Here is an 18866-nt window from a genome sequence, read left to right as displayed (position 1 = left end):
AATACCATTTATTCAGTATAATTTTTTTGTTATTTCCCAAAATATGATATCTAATCTTTTTGTTTCGCCTTGGGGAGAAGGATTGTGCTTCTTAGGTTCTTTATCTCTTTTAATTCTTTTAATTTTTCAACCAAGGGGTTTAGGTAGCTTATTCTTTTCCCCCAATATTCTGGTTTTAATTATGGATGCATTATCTTCTAGAGTTTCTCTTCATTCTTTTTACCTCATATTATTTCTTCACATTTGAAAATTTTTTTTCTCCACTTATTTATTGTCTGTGTTTTTCCTCTGGGCATTTCCTTCTGATATTTTTTTCCTATTCACTGCTTTTGTTGTTCTTTTATTTGTCATAATTTTTATTTTGAAGTGATGAAGGGAAGCAAGCTGAGCAAAGAACCAATTTCTTACTCATATAACTTGCCAGAAGATTCTCCTCAACTGAGAATTTTTTAAAAGTCTTAGAAGATAGAAACAAGGTCAGGTAACCCAGGATAAATACAAAAGTATTGAAATGATTCTATGAGGAATGTTGAAGTCTAGGAGAACTGAGCCTGGTGACAAAGGCCAAAGATAAAAACATTTTAGCTAGGTTGGGAGTACAAAGTTATAATTGAAGAAGGGCAAGGACAACTACTTGAGGTGGATGGAATAAAGGTAAAAAGTACAATGATGAGACAACTGGACAACAAGCAAATTTTCTTGTTTTCTCTTTCATAGAGAATGATATATGAACCTGGAAACTGTTCATCAGGTAGTAGAAGCCGAAATAAGGTGAAGAGTTGTTGGTCAGATAGCATATAGCTACCATCTATGTTCATCAGGTAGTAGAAGCCGTAATAAGGTGAAGAGTTGTTGGTCAGATAGCATATAGCTACCATCTATGTGTTAAAGTCACTGGGCACAGAAAAACTCCCATCTTAGTGTTTGAAAAGAGCTGGCAGTTATTACTAAAATGTGATTGGGGGGCTTGAAAGATTTTGGAAATGAGAAAGACTAAAGTCTGATTTTCAAGAAGAGAAGGGCTCGTGTTTTGCAATCTGTAGGCAATAAACTTGACTTCTCTTTCTGTTCAGATTCTAGACCATGTTATTAAACAGAATGGTTTATGAAGACTTAAGGAAGCAGTAATAACTAAAAAACACTATGGTTTCAGCAAGCAAAGATCATTCCAAACTAACCTAATTTATATTTTTAGTAGAATACGTAGATTCATTTACAATAGAAATTAATGTGTAAGAGGAATTCATTTATAAGAGGATATAGTATATTTAAATTTCACTAAGTCATGCTATCCTTGTGGACAAGATGTAGAAGTGTGTGCTGAACCCCGTGGTATGATTCAGTAGGTTTGGACACTGGTTCAGTTATTATACTCAAAAGGTCAACCCACAGTCAGCTTGGTGGAAGTCCCTAGTAGAGGGAATTCCCTAGGAATCTATAGTTGACCTGTCCCTATTTAATGCTTTTGTCAGTGACAAGACTGGAAGCAGAGAAGGCATTTTTGCCAAAATAGCAAATGCCATGAGCCATAGAGGAGTGGCAAACGCTTTGGACTACAGTTTCTGGGTGCAAACATTGCTCTCAGCGTGCTACAGAGATGGGTCATATAAAATAAGAGGAAATGTTAAAGAGCAACAAGTATAAAGGTCTACACTTTTATACATGAGTTTTATAAATATAAGATTGAGAGATGTGGCCTGAATAACATTTGTAGTATTAATGGATTGTAAATACAGCAGAAGTTAACATTCTAATAAGTGATGGACTACTAGTTTACATTAAGAGATACACTGTCCAGAAATGGGACAGATATCATTCCATTATACTCTGCCTACATCACACCTTGTCTGCAGTACTGTGTTCAGCTTTGGCTACCACATTGTAGGAAGACATAGATATATCCAAAAGAAGGTGAGAAGGCTAAAATAGAAAGACTTAGAACTTTAGGAAGATAGGACAGCTATGGTGGCACAATGGATAACACTACAGCCTGGATTCGGGAAGACTCATCTTCCTGAGTTCAAATTTGGTCTTAGACACTTCCTAGCTGTGTAAACCCTGGGTAACTCACTTAACCCTTTCTGCTTCTGTTTCTTCATTTGTCAGATGAGTTGGAGAAGAAAATGGCAAACCACTCTAATATCTTTGCCTAGAAAACCCCAAATGGGTTACAAACAGCTGGACACGGCTGAAAAACAACTGAACCGAATATGAGGATAGTTTGAAGGAACTAGGGATGTTCAGCCTCTAGACGGGAAGACTTAGTGAGTTCTTTATAGCTGCCTTCACGTATTGGAAGGACCGTCATTGACGACTTAGGATCATTGTATTACAGATATTGAGATGGAAAGGAAAAGTGGCACAATTAGGAGCAGTGAGTGGAAATAGGGGAGTGGAGATTGATTGAGATTTAGATTGATTGATTTAGTTTTCGTATAAGAAAAAACTCCTAACATTTAAATTTTATCTAAAAATGGGATTCGGTGAGTTTCCTCCGTGTCATGAACATTTTATCAGTGACATGCCTGAAGGCAGAAGTTGGATGACTATTTATGGAAACTAAAGAAAAAAATTCTTAGAAGTCTGGTTTGTTTGATTTTACATTAGAACTTGAAGAAACCATATCTATACTTCCATAACATTAATTTGGAAAATAATCATCTGAGCAGTTAAGAATTGATTAGTTTTCCCCAAGTCTGTGTTTTGTCTGTCTAGGCAAATTATTAACATCTCAAGGGGACAGAGATTTTATGTTGTAGATATCACATTGTGCCTTTCATGTAGTAAGTAGATGTCTAGAAACAGTTAGTGTATCAAATGACCTTACACAGGGTTAAACTGAGTGCCAGTTAAGAATAGGGGGTAGAACATAAGTTTAAAAACCTGTAAGTACATACAAAGTTTCTCTGGTTATGAAAGGTACATTCCTAATTTTGGTTGAGAGTGATTCAGATTAAAAAAATCTTCAGGTCACCTTCGAAGTGTTCTAGTTGTTTCTCCAAAGTCAAAATTATATTAGTTGTTTGTGGAAAAGTACATTTTTCCTAAAAGTAAGTAGTTGTGGAAACATATAGACAGGTTTAGAGTAAAATTGGGTAAAGAAGCATAGTGACATTGGTATTTTCTTGATTTCCCAAATAAACACTCAGAGCTAATGTAGCTTTTGATTTTTCTGTTATTATTTATATATGGACATTTTACAGCTTTATGGGTTTTTGAACATCCACTTAATCATCTGTCCCTGACAGACTGTCCATATATTTTTTTTTGGCGGTTAAGTGACTTGCCCAGGATCACACAGCTAGTAAGTGTCAAGTGTCTGAGTCCAGATTTGAACTCGGGTCCTCCTGAATCCAGGGTCGGTACTTTGTGCACTGCACCACCTAGCTGCCCCTTGACAGACTCTCAAGGGGTTCAGTACAGATCACCTGAAAACTGAAATCATTTCTGAGATATCATCTTGTATGTTTTTTTTTTTTTCCCTTTCCAATAAAAATGGAATTTTCTTCTTTCTCTGACAGATGAATGATGGTCCTCTCTGTAAATGCAGTGCAAAAGCACGGCGCACAGGAATCCGGCACAGCATCTACCCCGGTGAAGAGGTGACTGGTTTAGAACATTAGACTTTAAAGTGACATGCCAGTGGAGTAGGCAGGCAATTAGCGACACTTTCCCTTCTTTCAAGAAATTTCTTTAGCTACTAAGATTTTCTCAGGAAACATGGGATAGAATCTCCCTCAAAATAACCTTTTCACTTTGAAAATTAATACTTAGGAAATTTAAGACAATATATTTCATATTTTATTACTTAACTATTCTTTTTTTTTTTTTTTTTTTTTGGTGAGGCAATTGGGGTTAAGTGACTTGCCCCAGGGTCACACAGCTAGTAAGTTGCCAAGTGTCTGAGGCCAGATTTGAACTCAGGTCCTCCTGAATCCAGGGTCGGTGCTCTATCCTCTGCACACCTAGCTGCCCCTACTTAACTATTCTTATAACTGCTATTGTCAAGATTGTCTTAAACAAATTTCCTTATAATTAATGTGCATTAAAAACCTTAACTATTGTTTTGAGATATTTATCTTTTTCTTTAAATTTATTGTTTTTAATTAACAAAAAAAATCTATTTACTTGTCCCCTTATTAGAAAAAAGACAAAAACCTTATAAATATGCAGATTTAAAAGCAGATTCTGACATTGTCCATGTCCAAAATTATCCGTCTCATTCTGCCCCGAGTCTATTACCTCTCAGTTCAGGAAGTGGGGGCCATGCTTCAACATTGGTCCACTGGACTTGTGGAAGATGACTATATCAGTCAGAGTTCTTAAGTCTTTGAGTTTTTAATGTTTTTATTGAATAACTTGTTCTCCCAATTCTGCTTAGTTACTCCGCATTAGTTCATACAAATCATCCCTTTGTAATTTTATAGTGCACTAATACTCCATTGTATTCATATACCATAGTTTTTTATTCAAGCCATTTCCCCATTGGTGGCTAATCCTTAGTTTCTATCTTTTTGTCACTAAAAAGTGAACTGACATAAATCAGGCATTAATTTCTAAAGAGCAAAGTAGGGCTCACTATAAGGAGGAATCATGAAGAATTTCTAGAAATTAATGATTTTGTTCATGTTGATTATAGCTATGATGGTTAAGCGTTTTCTCCATAATTTTTGCCTTATATTTCCTCTCAGTTGCACTGTGTGTGTGTATACATATACATATACATATACACACATGCCTCCCAAAATTTATTTTTCTTCCAGACTCAAATCAGACCTTTGATTCTGATCTTTTCATTGTCTACCCATATTCTCCTAGTAAAATTTAAGACTCTTCTTTGACTCCTAGGATCATAATGTCATGGGGTTAGCACTGACAGGAACTGTAGGGTCATCAAGTCCAATACTCTCATTTGCTTTTTCTCTGTTAGTCTAGTTCCTGTCATCACTACATTTGAAACTCGAGTCAGAGATTAAATCATGATTTTTTTCTTTTATTCATTGAATCATCTCCTTTTTTAAAAGGTAACAAGAACCTTAGGTTAACCCTGTCATTTTTACAAAGGAAGAAATCAATCAGATAGCATCTTTTAAGCACCATCTTTGTGCCAGGGGCTGTCCTGAAGTGCTAGTAAGAAAGGCAAAAAACGTCCCTGTTTTTCAAGGAGCTCACAGTCTGATGGGAGAGACAACAAGCAAATGATACATACTGGACAAATTATGAATAGCCTTAGAGGGAAGGTAATGATGTTAAGGAGAACTGGGGAAGGTTTCTTGCCAAAAGTGAGACCGTAGTTAAGATCTGAAGGAAGTCAGGGAAGCCAGGAACTGGAGATGAAAAGAGAGTTCCAGGAATCGCATTCAGCCAGTGTGGAGTCAAGAGAAGAAATATGATGGGACAGGAACAGCTAGTAGGTCAGTTAACTCAGAGAGTAAGGTTTAAGAAGATTAGAAAGGTAGAAAGGACCAGGTCATAAAAGGCTTTAAAAGCCAAGGAGAGGGGCAGCTAGGTGGTTCAGTGGATAGAGCACAGCCCTGGAATCAGGAGGACCTGAGTTCAAATCTGGCCTCAGACACTTAAACACTTTATGTAACCCTGGGCAAGTCACTTAACCCCAATTGCCTCACCAAAAAATAAAAAAAAATATATAAAAATAAAAGCCAAGGAGAGGGGCAGCTAGATGGCTCAGTAGGTAGAGCACCAGCCCTGGATTCAGGAGGACCTGAGTTCAAATCCAACCTCAGACACTTGACACTAGCTATGTGACCCTGGGCAAATCACTTAACCCCAACTGCCTCACCAAAAAGCCGAGGAGAAGCTTTTTTATTTGATCCTGGTGGTTATAGGGTGCCACTGGGAGTTTGGTTGAATAGAAGGGTGACATAGTCATACCTGTCCTTTACGAAGATCACTTTGGTAGCTGAGTGGGAAATGGATTGGAATGGTAGAAACTTGAGGCATAGAGACTAGTCCCAGTCTATTGCAATAGCCCACTTATGCAGTGATGAGAGCCTGTACCAGGGTGGTAGCAGTGTCAGAATAGAAGAAAATGAGTTTCAGAGAGGTTAAATAATTTGTCTAAGGTTACCAGTCACTTAGACGTGTAAGACTTTGCTTTCTTTAGTTTTCTCCAAAGAAAAACACAAATCCTCTACTCCCCCTTTCTCAGATATTGGCTAATACTTTTATTTTCTTTCTCCTCTCAAGCCCATCAAACCCTGTCGTCCTATGACCAACAATGCTGGCAGACTCTACCACTATCGAATTACAGTTTCACCTCCTACAAACTTTTTAGTAAGTACTTAAATTCTAGCCATTTAATAAGATAATATATTGTAGAATCCATGTCTCATACTTTTTTATGTTTAAAAAGAAAGGGCTCTATCTCTCACATTCTTATGATTTGATCCCTATAATCTCAGCAGGTAAGGTCATATTACTTATATTTTTGCAGCCTCTTAATGGAGTTTGACAAATTGTGCGTGTGTGTGTGTGTGTGTGTGTGTGTGTGTGTGTGTGTGTGTGTGTGTGTAATCTCTCCTTTGAAGTTCATTCCATCCACACAGACTTTGGTAACTGTTATCTACTGACCTTCAGGACACTTTCCATCCTCACTTAGTTCAATTCTTGGCTCAGTCTTTTCTCGCCAACTATAGCTCTCATACTTGGGAACTGAAACATGCATGTTGGTACTCCCTCAAACCCTCCTACTTCTCAGTTCCTCAGTTTACTCATTTCCTGTGACCTACTCTTCTATCCCACCTCAGTTAAATTTAAAGAATGTTGTATCTTTTATTTTTCAATAACACACAAGTGTTACTAGCTTCCTGTTCAAGAACTCTTAAAGTTCTGCTTTAGACCTCTAACCAGGTAATTTATATAGAGAGACTTCTCACTTTACCCAAGTGAACCATTCCACTGATCTCTATGTAAAGTGATTTTTAAATAATTTACCCATGAACATAGGGAAGGGGGAGAAGCAGAAAGAAGACCATGAACACAGGATTCAGAGGCACATTTTTCACACTCATTAATCTCCCTGTCTTCTGACTGTGGCCCTACTTCATACAAACATACCCATGTCTCAGCCATCCTCCAAAAAACTCTTGAATTATCTGTCTTTACCCCCTAAGTACAATTCCTATCTATCCTTTTTGTGGCTAAACTCCTTGAGAAAGCTGTCTATAATTGATGTATCTGTTTAGCTCTCTGCAATCTGCCTTCTGACCTCATTCAGCTGCAGCTGCCCTCCAGACTTACTAGTGATCTCTTAATTGTCAAATCTAAAGGCTTTTTTTCAGTAATCAATCGTCCTTATTGACTTACCTGTTGCCTAGATACGGTCGATCACACTCTTTTCCTTGATACTCTTCTCTCTAGGTTTTCATGACAGTGCTCCCTCTTGGTTCTCTTACTACATGGCTGAACTACCTGTCTCCTTGACTGGATCCTAAATATACATCTTGCTGTTTAACCATGGCAGTCCTTAAAGGTTCTATTCTGGGCTCGTTTATCTTCACTTATCAACACTTCCTCTCTTGGTGAACTCATCAGCATTCATGAATTCAGTTATAAACTCTGTGCAAATGATTTTCAGCTTTGTTTTTTCTGACCCTAACTTCTCCCTTGACTCCAGGCTTGCATCTCTAATTGCATCTTGGTTGTCTTGAACTTATCCCACAGCCATAGTAACCTAGAACAACTAAACCAACTCCAGTTTGTCTGAAGTTCCTCTGCTTTGTCCCTGATCCTGTTTGTACTGTACCCCCCATACTATTGTTTCTGCTGAACATTAAGTATCTGAACACTCCCACCTATTTGGGTGGGGTTTTTAAGAAACAACTATTCAAAGAAAATCCTTTCTTGTTAAAAGTCCCCAGTATTATTTTGAAGCTCCCAGAAACAAGTCCTCTTCAATTAAGAGGTGCCTTGTAACCCAATCTACCTCTGCTTTCAGAGGCTTGCCTGTGTAAGTGGGGCTTCTTTGCTAGTATAATGATTGGAATGACGCCACCTACTGGAGACTTACTATAGGAAAGCTCCACCATGAGGAGAATGCATCAGAGGGCAAGGCCATGTGGCTTTTCCTTGGTGTCAGGAAGTAACGTTTTTTTTTACACATGGTACTGTCCACCAGTTTACAGCCAATGAACTTGAGAGCCTCCATTTTCTGGGAAGGGACAGGAAGGAGGAAAGAGGGGCCTGCGTGGGAGAGGCTCTCTCTTTGGGTTCTGACTTTATGGTGGTGGTGGCGGCGGTGGCAGAGGACTTCACAGGAAAATTGAGGAAAGATAGGATTGCCATCCTGTTGGAATTCTGTTCTCAATCTTTCTCTTTCTATCTTTCAATAAACCTTTAAAAACTAAACTCGTTTATCAGTGATTTTAGGTCAGTTTCCCCCAAAACTGGTGGGAACAGATTAGAACCCACATTTAGAATCTTAAATTACACAGTTAGAAAGATTTGAGAACAGAATTCAACAGATGGCAATCCTATCTTTCTCAATTTTCCTGTGAAGTCCTCTGCCGCTGCCACCACCACCATAAAGTCAGGAACCCAAAAAGAGAGAGCCCTCTCCACGCAGGCCCTCCTTCCTCCTTCCTGTCCCCTCCCAGAAAATGGGAGGCTCCTCAAGTTGATTGGCTGGTAGCCTTGGTGGACAGTACCCATGTGCAAACGTTACTTCCTGACACCAAGGAAAAGCCACATGGCCTTGCCCTCTGAGGCATTCTCCTCATGGTGGAGCTTTCCTATAGTAAGTCTCCAGTAGGTGGTGTCATTCCAATCATTACACTAGTGAACTCAATATACCCTTATTGGTTCCTTAACTTTCTGATTAACTTTCTGGTTCTGCTGTCAGTTTGTTCCAGCACCAACAGTTTTACCTACAGTATCTTAAACTCAGCACATCCAAATCTGTACTCATATTTGCCCCCCAAATCCTTCTCTTCCAAACTTTTCTATCACTCACTATTTCCACTTTGTATGAACCTGCTTCTTTTTCACATAAGATACTCCATTTCCCAATTTCATGCATTTTCACTCATAATAACCTGTGCTTGGATTGTACTCCTTCCTCATCTCTGCCTTGTGGCTACCTTGGCTTCCTTCAAGTCCGGATAAAATACCATCTTCTACAAGAAGCTTTTCCCAGTTTGCTTTAACTAATGCTACTGCCTTTTCTCTTAAGATTTCTGTGTATGTGTAGACCATATCTTGCATATGGTCTTTTGCAGTAGAATGTCAGGTCTTTCAGGGCAATGCCACTTTTGCCTTTCTTTGTTTCCCCTAGTCCTTAGCAAAGCCTATGCTATGTAATAGCTATTTAATAAATTCTTGTTGGTTTGGTTGACTGCTTGGTAAATATTTGTGGATTCATTTTACTTCCAGTGGGCTTGAGTTTTCATTGAGAAACAATTATGGAACAATATATGGTAGCAAATTTTGCATGACCAATATGTAATCTATTTTTTTTTAATATCTTTGCTTCCTTAGACTGATAGACCAACTGTTATAGAATATGATGACCATGAATATATTTTTGAAGGATTTTCAACTGTTTGCACATGCTCCTCTGACTAATGTAAGTACATTTTTTTTCCTTCTCAGAATTCTCTAATATCATATAATATAGTAAATGAGCCTCATGTATATTGTGTGCTTTCATAGAGTGTGTGGGAGGGTGACGTCAGTTCTAAAAATACCCAAGATTGGAATACCATGAATTTATATATTTACATATAAATGTCACAGTAACATTTTTAATATGTGAAAGATTGAAAAGGAATGGTATACACCTGGATCAACATGTTAAAGCTATTTTGAGTTTTTTTTTAAAGAAAGTTATGAAAGTTTTTAGGAAAGAGTGAGGGGGCAGCTAGGTGGTGAAGTGGCAGTGAGGGTTAAGTGACTTGCCCAGGGTCACACAGCTAGTTAAGTGTCAAGTGTCTGAGGACTGCATTTGAACTCAGGTCCTCCTGAATCCAGGGCCAGTGCTTTATCCACTGCACCACCTAGCTGCCCCCAGATCTGTCCTCTTAGAAGCCTTCTCTGAGATACAAAATCAATTGCTTTTTTATTACTCTTCAGATCACATGTTTGATACTAAGTTCAAAATGAATTTCTGAATTTCACATGGAGGAACACTGTGTTGTGGAAATGTGACAACCTAAGCACTTGAATAATTTATTCTACATTTTGAATTGTCCTTCATTATATTAACCTGCTGAAATAGCTACTTATGGGCCTTAAAAAAGAAAATAGAATATCCCAATTCCACAGTTCTATCACATGTTTGGCTCAGCTCACTGCCAAATGGAATTCTTTTACTGATTTTGTATGCTTTGTAACTGTTTTACTATTTGGTACACAAAAACCCAATACATAGAGTTCCAACACAGTATGAAATTTTGTTCTAAAACAAAATTAATTAGGAATTGATGGGAAATTTTCTGCCTTTGCTTTCCCCTCCCCCACCCTTTGCCAGTCTTTAATTGCCTCTTTCTGCATTCTTTAATACTTAGAGTAATTATGAAGATATTGCTTGACAAGGGTGATTATCTTATTTTACAGTCATGTTTTTGATCCAGAGTATCCACTTTGAGAGTTGTATACATTATAATTTTGAGCTGTTCTAAACAATGAAAGTTTAATATTGGACCATTATCTACTAAAAAATTATCAAAATCACTGTGGGTTTTTTTTTAGTAGCTTCTTGTATATAAGCCCTCTGCTAAACAGCATTGTAGAGATCTGAGAATTGAAAAGGACTTTGGAGTTCATCATGGCCAACCTTTAGTACTGATATCTTTTAAACATATTTCTGCATTAGTCATGTTATAAGAGAAGAATCAGAGCAAAAAAGAAAAACAACAGCACCAAAAACGAAAGAAATAGTATGGTCCAATCAGCATCCATATTCCACAGTTCTTTTTTTTTTTTTTCTGGATTAGAGAGCCTTTTCCATCATGAGTCCTTTGGAACTTTCTTGTACCATTATATTGGTGAGAAGAATCTAATCTATCACAGTGATCACATAAAATGTTGATGATACTGTGTACAATGTTCTTCTGGTTCTGTTCATTCACATCAAGTGCTGATATCCTTTTAAAAGCTTTGATAAAGAGTCTGGACTTAGAAGACAGGATAATTACTTTGAATTCAGATTCAGTTTAGCCTTGGTTAGAAATAGATTTTGAGGGCAGCTAGGTGGCGCAGTGGATAAAGCACCGGCCCTGGATTCAGGAGGACCTGAGTTCAAATCTGGCCTCAAGACACTTGACACTTACTAGTGTGTGACCCTGGGCAAGTCACTTAACCCTCATTGTCCCACAAAAAAAAAAAGAAAGAAAGAAATAGGCTTGGATTAGACAGAGAGTTGACCTTTAATTCTACCCACTGTTTATACTCAGTATAGTAAAGACCTGTTTACATATAGCAGAGAGCTTTTGGCTTTATCATAATTTTAAACTAAGACTGTCTAGATAGTGTGGTTTAGGGTATATGCCTGAACTAGAGATTTGGGTGTAAGTGTCTTTTTACATTTTTGATTTTTTTTTTTGAAGGTGAATAAAATGAATAGAGAATACCTATCAGGATTTTTTAATTCATGTGATTGTGCTTTCCATAGAGTAATCTTTATCAAAAAATACATTAGAATCTCTATTTCCTGAACTAATGTTGGCTGGTAGCCACTTTTTGATCCCTTTATAAAAAATAATTACTTCATGGGCCAACATAAAGTAACCTAAAGTAGTCATTCCAGCTTTTTTCTTTTAAGACTCCCAAGAAAAATTCAGAGTTGAAGTAGTTAAGGAAGAAAATGTTACATGTATCAGACAAATACATGTATCCTTTGATAAAATATAATACTTAATACAGTGGTAAATATTCAGATAAAAAAGAAAATATCAAGAGGAAAAGTAAAAAAGTGAATTGAGAATGATTTCAGTTAAATAGAACATTTATGCAGTTGTCTATAGATATTCATATAAGTGAAATGAGAAGGATGAGGAAGTGGGACTTTAAAATGGCAGTGACCTTTAATTGTGATTTGTCTTTATATAGTTCATTGGAAAAAAGATGAAATTCCTTCTTTGTTAATTTTAACATTACTGTTTTTAAAATGGGAAATGGCAACTTATTCTTCTTGAACAAAATTCCCCAGTAGATGGCACTGGCAGACTATTTTGTCATTAAATCGGTTTCATATTGTAGAAAGTACAAGACATGAATTATCATGGTTTGCCTAATAACTATAATTTTAGGAAGTCTACAGCTGTAGAATTGTTTTTCCACTACTTATTTTTTTCCTTAAGGGATCATTTAGTGTCCATTCATATGCTACAGTAATATACTAGTGACATAAGTTCTTGAGATGACCACTTTTCTCAAATTCCCCACATCTAGTTGAGGTAACAGGCTTTTTTATTGGAACAGATCAAAACTCATCCCATTTTTTTCAGCTTACAGTTAACCTTGAGTGGTCCATTGAAGTTAAATTCCACTTTTTTTATCTGTATAGGCATTTAGTTAGATTCTTTGTCATTTATATACTTAAGAATACCATAGTTTATAAAAGTACTACCTTGATTCTGATTTTATGGATTTTTGAGGTATTAAAAAAATACTGGAAGCAGTGGGTGATGGTGGGTGACTAGGAAAAGATTTAGGAAATTTGTTAGGTTGTGTTTCTGATGGTACTGACTTTTGAGGTGAGAGGTTTTTGTTTTTAATGATTTATTTTAACACATTATTTTCTTAAATCTGTTAATAAATCATTACCAGTACACTGAGCAGACCCAGTTCCTGTTCATTAGCTTTACAACCTGTTCAACATGGTAGGACTTTTGCAGTATATACCTTCAAATGGTATTTGTTAGAATTATAAACACTATGCTTCATATTGTGAAAATATTTTTGATAACTAGCTTAAATTTGGGGGGCCTAATCTATGGATGACTAATCTGGGACTTTTGACTATTTGGCTATCTGACTTCGTTAATTTAATGTGGGCCGTTTATAAAGTTCCACCACACTGCTCCCAAACTGATAGACTACAGATTAAGAAGCCTCTTAACCAACTAATCAAAGCAGAGTTTATTTATGAGATACTATTTAAAATTAAGAATACAGGGAATAAAATGTACAACCTGACTGTTTTCCCTGCTGACTCTTTCCCACCTGCTGTGATTGGAACTTCTTGAATACAATAAGGGCCTTAGCCACATCTGGCCTCAGGGCACGCTACACTTTCCCTGCCTCAGCTCCTTTCTTCTAACTCCTCTTAATCTTCACTTTCTCCAACCTGTACCCTGTGCTGACCTGCTTCTGTGCTCTCCGCTGCTTTCTTGTAGCCCTGTCTCTAGTCTGCCACGCTCCAACCTTTAATAATCTCTCAGCCGCTATGTGACCTCTTCTCCGCCTCCTCTTGTCCGTCTGAACTTCTTCTCAGCCTCTCTTGTCTATCTAGTCCTTCCCCCCTCCTGTCTAACTCCCAGGTCTTTTATATACCTTTTCTTCTCTCCACTCAAACAGACCAAGCTAATACGCCAGCCAGAAGCTGCAGCTGGTGGGGGGGGGGGGGGGGGTTACACTCCCACTTCACTTGCCTCAGCACAGGCTATCCGGGATCTTTCCGATAGCTCCGCTCAAGTCGGAGGGAGCTGGGGGCTTTTTTCCCCCCAGCTGTCTGACCTGGCATCTTGTTATAGCCCACAGGGGCTTTTTCCCTCAGCTGAAGCTGAGGAGGAGGGGGAGAGGACCCTGAGGGCCTAAGGCTCTTCTAATATCAGCCTAAAGGTAGGGTCCCCAAATCAAAATAAATTTCCACAATATATGTCTATTACTTTTGGGGGGGGGGGCAATGAGGGTTAAATGACTTGCTCAGGGTCACATAGCTAGTGTCAAGTGTCTGAGGTCATATTTGAACTCTGGTCCTTCTGAATCCAGGACTGGTGCTTTATCCACTGTACTACCTGGTTGCCCCCATGTCTATTACTTTTTATATCAGGTAGAAAAAACACTTATAGAAAAGTAAGAACTAAACTTTTCTTATTGTTATTACAGATTCCCCTGTGTAAAGTAATTAGATTTAACATAGACTACACAATTCATTTCATTGAAGAGATGATGCCTGAGGTAAGGAAGATAATTATTTAACAGATCACCATGGGACATTCTTTTTATCAGAATTTCTTTTTCTTTTAAAGCATTGAAATGTTCTGTATTGGAACTTTTACTACATATATAGCTTGGTAGCAGTATGTTTTGACAGAGACAATTAAAGTAGGTAGAAGTTATCATTTAAAATGTGGGCCATTGTTAAGCCTATTCATCTCTTTTTATACACATTGTTCTTCAGGTTCTATCACCTAACAATAACTTTAAATGTGTTTCTAATTCAGTTCATATAAGCAACAGATTCTATTACTGGTCTTCTGAATAAATTAGAAAAGTGAAACTTAATCACATGGCTATGGGAAGAAGCCTTTTCAGTGCTTCATTCTCCTTTCCTTGCTGTATTGTACTTAATTTTTTTCTTAACTGTCTTCTATTGTTCCTGCTCACCAGCAACACTTAAGTTATTAAAGCTTAAAATTGCACTAAGATTTGTAACAGACAGACATCCAATTCCAAAACAAAAACAATGTGAATAAGTGAACTCTGAGAGTTCCCTTGAGTGACTGGGAGGTTAAATGACTTACCCAGGTACATCATAGTTAGAACTTGAGGTCTTCCCCACAATGAAGGCTAATGCTCTATTCATGATGCAGTGCTGTTCTATCATATCATTAATGTTGAGTAACTCATTTTTAGATGGTTTCCATTCATTTTAAAATTATTTCAGAATAACAAAGTTAGTACTTTAGTACTTGAAAGATAACTGTAACACTGGTTACAGACATTTTTAGGGCTTGGTTGATGGTTTTACATTGTTGCTGTTGCCAAAAATTGATCCTCTTTTTATGAACCTCCGAACATACAATTTGTTACCAGACCCAAACTCCAGTCCTTTCTAAGTTGATAGGCAAGCCCTATTAGAGCCTAAGCTGCTGGCAGAGCTTCTGAGAACCTGTTGTCACTGCCATCCTACAGTGAAACATCAGGATGAGTCTTTGTGTCTATAGAATATGACACTAAAATAGTTGTTGTTTTTCAGAATTTTTGTGTGTGAAAGGCCTTGAGCTCTTTTCCTGTACCTGTTCAGAGACATTTTGGAAACTCTATGATTGGAATCTTACAGTACAGTACTTCAGCAGAGGACAACTAGCATGTAGCTCTTGTGCAGATCACAGTTCTGGAGCAAATATAAAATTTATATAAAATTGTAATAATAATAGCATTTACATAGCACTTTGAGGTTTGCCTAAGCACTTTACATATGTTGAATCATTTGATCCTTACAACAACCCTATGAGGTAGAGGTTACTATTACCCTCATTTTACAGTTGAGGAAACAGGCACAGAGAAATTAATTGACTTGCTGAGAATTACAGAGCTATATAGTACATGAATACAGAATGTGGAAGTAGTTAGTTCTTGATTCCTAAGTCCTATACGCAATCCACTGAACTACCTAGCTGCCCTCTAAGGAAATCATAATATGGATGTAATGAAAAGGATAAGTTTTATGTTTAAAAGTCGAGAGTTTGCAGATTTTAAAGCCAATTTTGGTTGTTTTTTTTTTTTTTTTAAACTTGAGTAAAAATGCTTGTTGCTTTACAAGTAGCCAATAAGAATTAATTTCATTTATATGAACAAAGACTTCATTAGACACTAGAAGGTTTTTTAAAGTGCTCTTTACATAATTTTATTTTTATATATATATATATATACACACATATATATATATATATATATATGTCAGTATCCATTATGCCTCAAAGAAGGTGCTCTCTGCTGATTTTTAAGAGTGACCACTTAAATTTCATTACTGATAGTCCTGTGAGTTGATATTTTAAATCAATAAAAATTTATATTAAGCCCCCAAAAACCTTTTAGTTATTTATTTAAAAAAAATAAAATGCCATAATTAAGGGTAGAAAACCAAAAATGATTGCCAGTATATGCTTTTGTTGGCCCCTACTGTGTTTTTTCTCTATCTTTGCCTGTATAGGGAATGCTTACAAAGCAGTGTACCAAGATTTTAAAGATATTAGTCTTTTCTTATTGATAAGCACTATACTCCTCTGGAAATGTCTCTCTCTCGCATTGTGTGCTTATTTTGAGAAGGAACCTATCAGTTAACTTTCAAACTAGACTACAACAGTTAATATGTTAAAAGTTTAGTTGTATATTCCTTTAATAAATTTCTGAGACAAAATCATAGAAACAAAAATAAGCATATTATATAAGAATGTATTTTGTTTGACTCAGCAATCTTATTATGTAAAATAGAGTTTTAAAAAATGTTGCTTTAATCGTACATATCTGGTGGTGGGTAGAGGAAGGTGAAATGGGATTTTGTCATTTTCTTATCTATTGGTATCCTTCCTTGTTTTAGTCTTTGGATGTTAATGTAAGTTACTACATGATTAATTCAACTTTGGAATGTAAGAGGGGTGTGTGTATGTGTACGTACACACATGTAGACACACACACACACACTTATTCCATGTGGCTCTTTGTTACCATAAAGCTTAGGGATTGAGTAACTTTACAGTATTTTTTGACCTTTTTTCCTCTTCCAATTGTTTTAGGCCCTTCATTTGAAAATAATAGTTCATGCTGTCCAAGATTTCATTTCATGCCACGTTTTGTAAGATTTCTTCCAGGTAAATAATATAGTTGTCAAATGTGAATTAAAATTTATTACTCCAAATAGTATTTGTGATACTACCCAGCAACGTAATAATAATTGAGTCTGAACAGTCTTTAGAGAGATGATAGCCACTGTGTTCTTTACCTTGACCAGTGATCGTATCTGCAGTTTTAGAGTCTGTCCTAACCACCACATTTTGTATTTAAATTTTTAAAAGTTTCTAGGTACTTTTTGACACAACCCATTTCCTAAGAAATATTCATATATCCTACTATGTATGTTTCTCTCATACAGTTTATCAGTATGTAACTACTGAGAGGGTTATGCACTTTAACTGAAAATATGATACTAACAATGTATGAACAGGGTTTTGTTGTCTCTCGTTGACTTTATTTGCATTATGGTGATCATGTATAATTTTGCCGTTTTTCTTCAGTTTGCATCACCTCTTCAAGTCTTCCTGTTTGAATTTTTCATATTTCTAATTTCTTCTGGAGGAATAATGTTCTATTACAATCATATACCATAATTTGTTTAGCCACCAACCAATTGTGAAGCACATTTTGTTTCCTTTTTGTTATAGTTTTATGAATGTTGACATGCATTTTCCTTGCTATCGTTAGTTTTGTTGGCTTATAATCCTAATAATAGAGTCTCTGGGTCAAAGGATATGAATATCTTAGATCATTCCTTGCAGAATTCCAAGTTTTCCAAATGATGGGACAGCTTTGCAACTCCAGTAATGGTGAATTTAGCGTTCCTATTTTACTACAGCTTTTGTAATAGTGGATTTCTCATTTTTTCCCCATCTCTGCTAGCTTGAAATGGTTGTGATACTGCAAGGTAGTTTTAATTTTTGTTTCTCTGAATTTTAGCGGGTACTACATTTTAGATACTGTCTTTTTTCTTTGTTCTGATTCTTCTCTTACAACATGACTAATGTGGAAATATGTTTAAAAAGAAAAAAGACACGGGGGCAGCTAGGTGGCTCAGTGGATAGAGCACTGGCCCTGGATTCAGGAGGACCTGAGTTCAAATCCGGCTTCAGACACTTGACACTTACTAGCTGTGTGACCCTGGGCTAGTCACTTAACCCCAATTGCCTCAAAAAAAAAAAAAAGATACTATTAAATTGGAGCTCACCCAGAGGCTAGTGGCAAGAATGAAAAATGAAAATTGGACATTGTCATAGTGAGTGGGACAAAATCACCATCTACTCAAAATAAATACCTGGAGTCAGAGAGTGAAAGTAGAAAAGAAAACAAAATTTCTTTCTTTCCCAAGAAAGGGCACAAACCTGAATATGGCAAGCGCACCACACAAACTTAGAAGTAAACCTTATATATATATATATTCCTAATGCAACACCCCCGCCCGCCCACCCCGTCTGACTTCCATTGGCTGGTCGTTGAGATGTACAGTCTACAACAACATCTAACCCAATCAGAGAACAGGGGAGGGAAAGTTATATAACAACAAACAAAACAAAAACAAGACGCAGGTATCCTTAAAGTTACATTAAAGAAACAGAATAATGATGTTCCTAAAGTAACAAAACAGGATAAACCCTTAATACAATCTGAGAAAAACACACTGCTTCTCCCCATCTCTCACAATAGAAATACTATTTGGGTTCTTAACCTTTTTTTGTATCATGTACCCTTTTTTACAATCTGATGAAACCCATGGGCCCCCCAAATCCAATGCTTGTTTGCTGGCTCCCTCCACACATGCATGTATGCGTGCATATACACATACATACATGTGTATATATGCAGATACATCTGTGTATGTTTATTTGTGACGTCCTTTGAATATTAAGGTTAACTATAATTTACTTTTCCTGTAAAGGATTTTGAAAACCTTTTATTGTATTTGGAGACAAGTCAAAAACAAAACATTTTTCCCATTGGGATGCACCTTTGGTTTTATCATAAGATTCAGTGATAAAATAAGTTTTTGCTTAACAAAAATTGACATTATAAATTTGCTAGAATGTATTTGTGCTATTACATGAGATGTGTAACTTCTCTTAGCTGTCTTCTGGCATTTTCTGCACAATATTTTTCAAGGTAGAAGTTAATATGAATAGCTTTTAAACCAT

At 36.6% G+C, this 18866-nt stretch overlaps 1 protein-coding gene across 1 annotated transcript in view; it reads left to right on the top strand.

Moving 5' to 3' along the window:
* The window catches only part of DROSHA (drosha ribonuclease III), a 99987-nt gene that overhangs the window by 15030 nt on the left and 66091 nt on the right, over nucleotides 1-18866 (top strand). The window contains 8 exon segments of the mRNA XM_043975570.1: nucleotides 3522-3602; nucleotides 6208-6294; nucleotides 9496-9555; nucleotides 9557-9583; nucleotides 14068-14139; nucleotides 15161-15166; nucleotides 15169-15242; nucleotides 16699-16775. Of these exon segments, the coding sequence (XP_043831505.1) occupies nucleotides 3522-3602; nucleotides 6208-6294; nucleotides 9496-9555; nucleotides 9557-9583; nucleotides 14068-14139; nucleotides 15161-15166; nucleotides 15169-15242; nucleotides 16699-16775 (484 nt within the window).

This window comes from Dromiciops gliroides, chromosome 1 (assembly GCF_019393635.1).
Source record: "Dromiciops gliroides isolate mDroGli1 chromosome 1, mDroGli1.pri, whole genome shotgun sequence".
NCBI classification, from domain to species: domain Eukaryota; kingdom Metazoa; phylum Chordata; class Mammalia; order Microbiotheria; family Microbiotheriidae; genus Dromiciops; species Dromiciops gliroides.
This window is presented reverse-complemented; position numbering and strand designations above follow the sequence as displayed.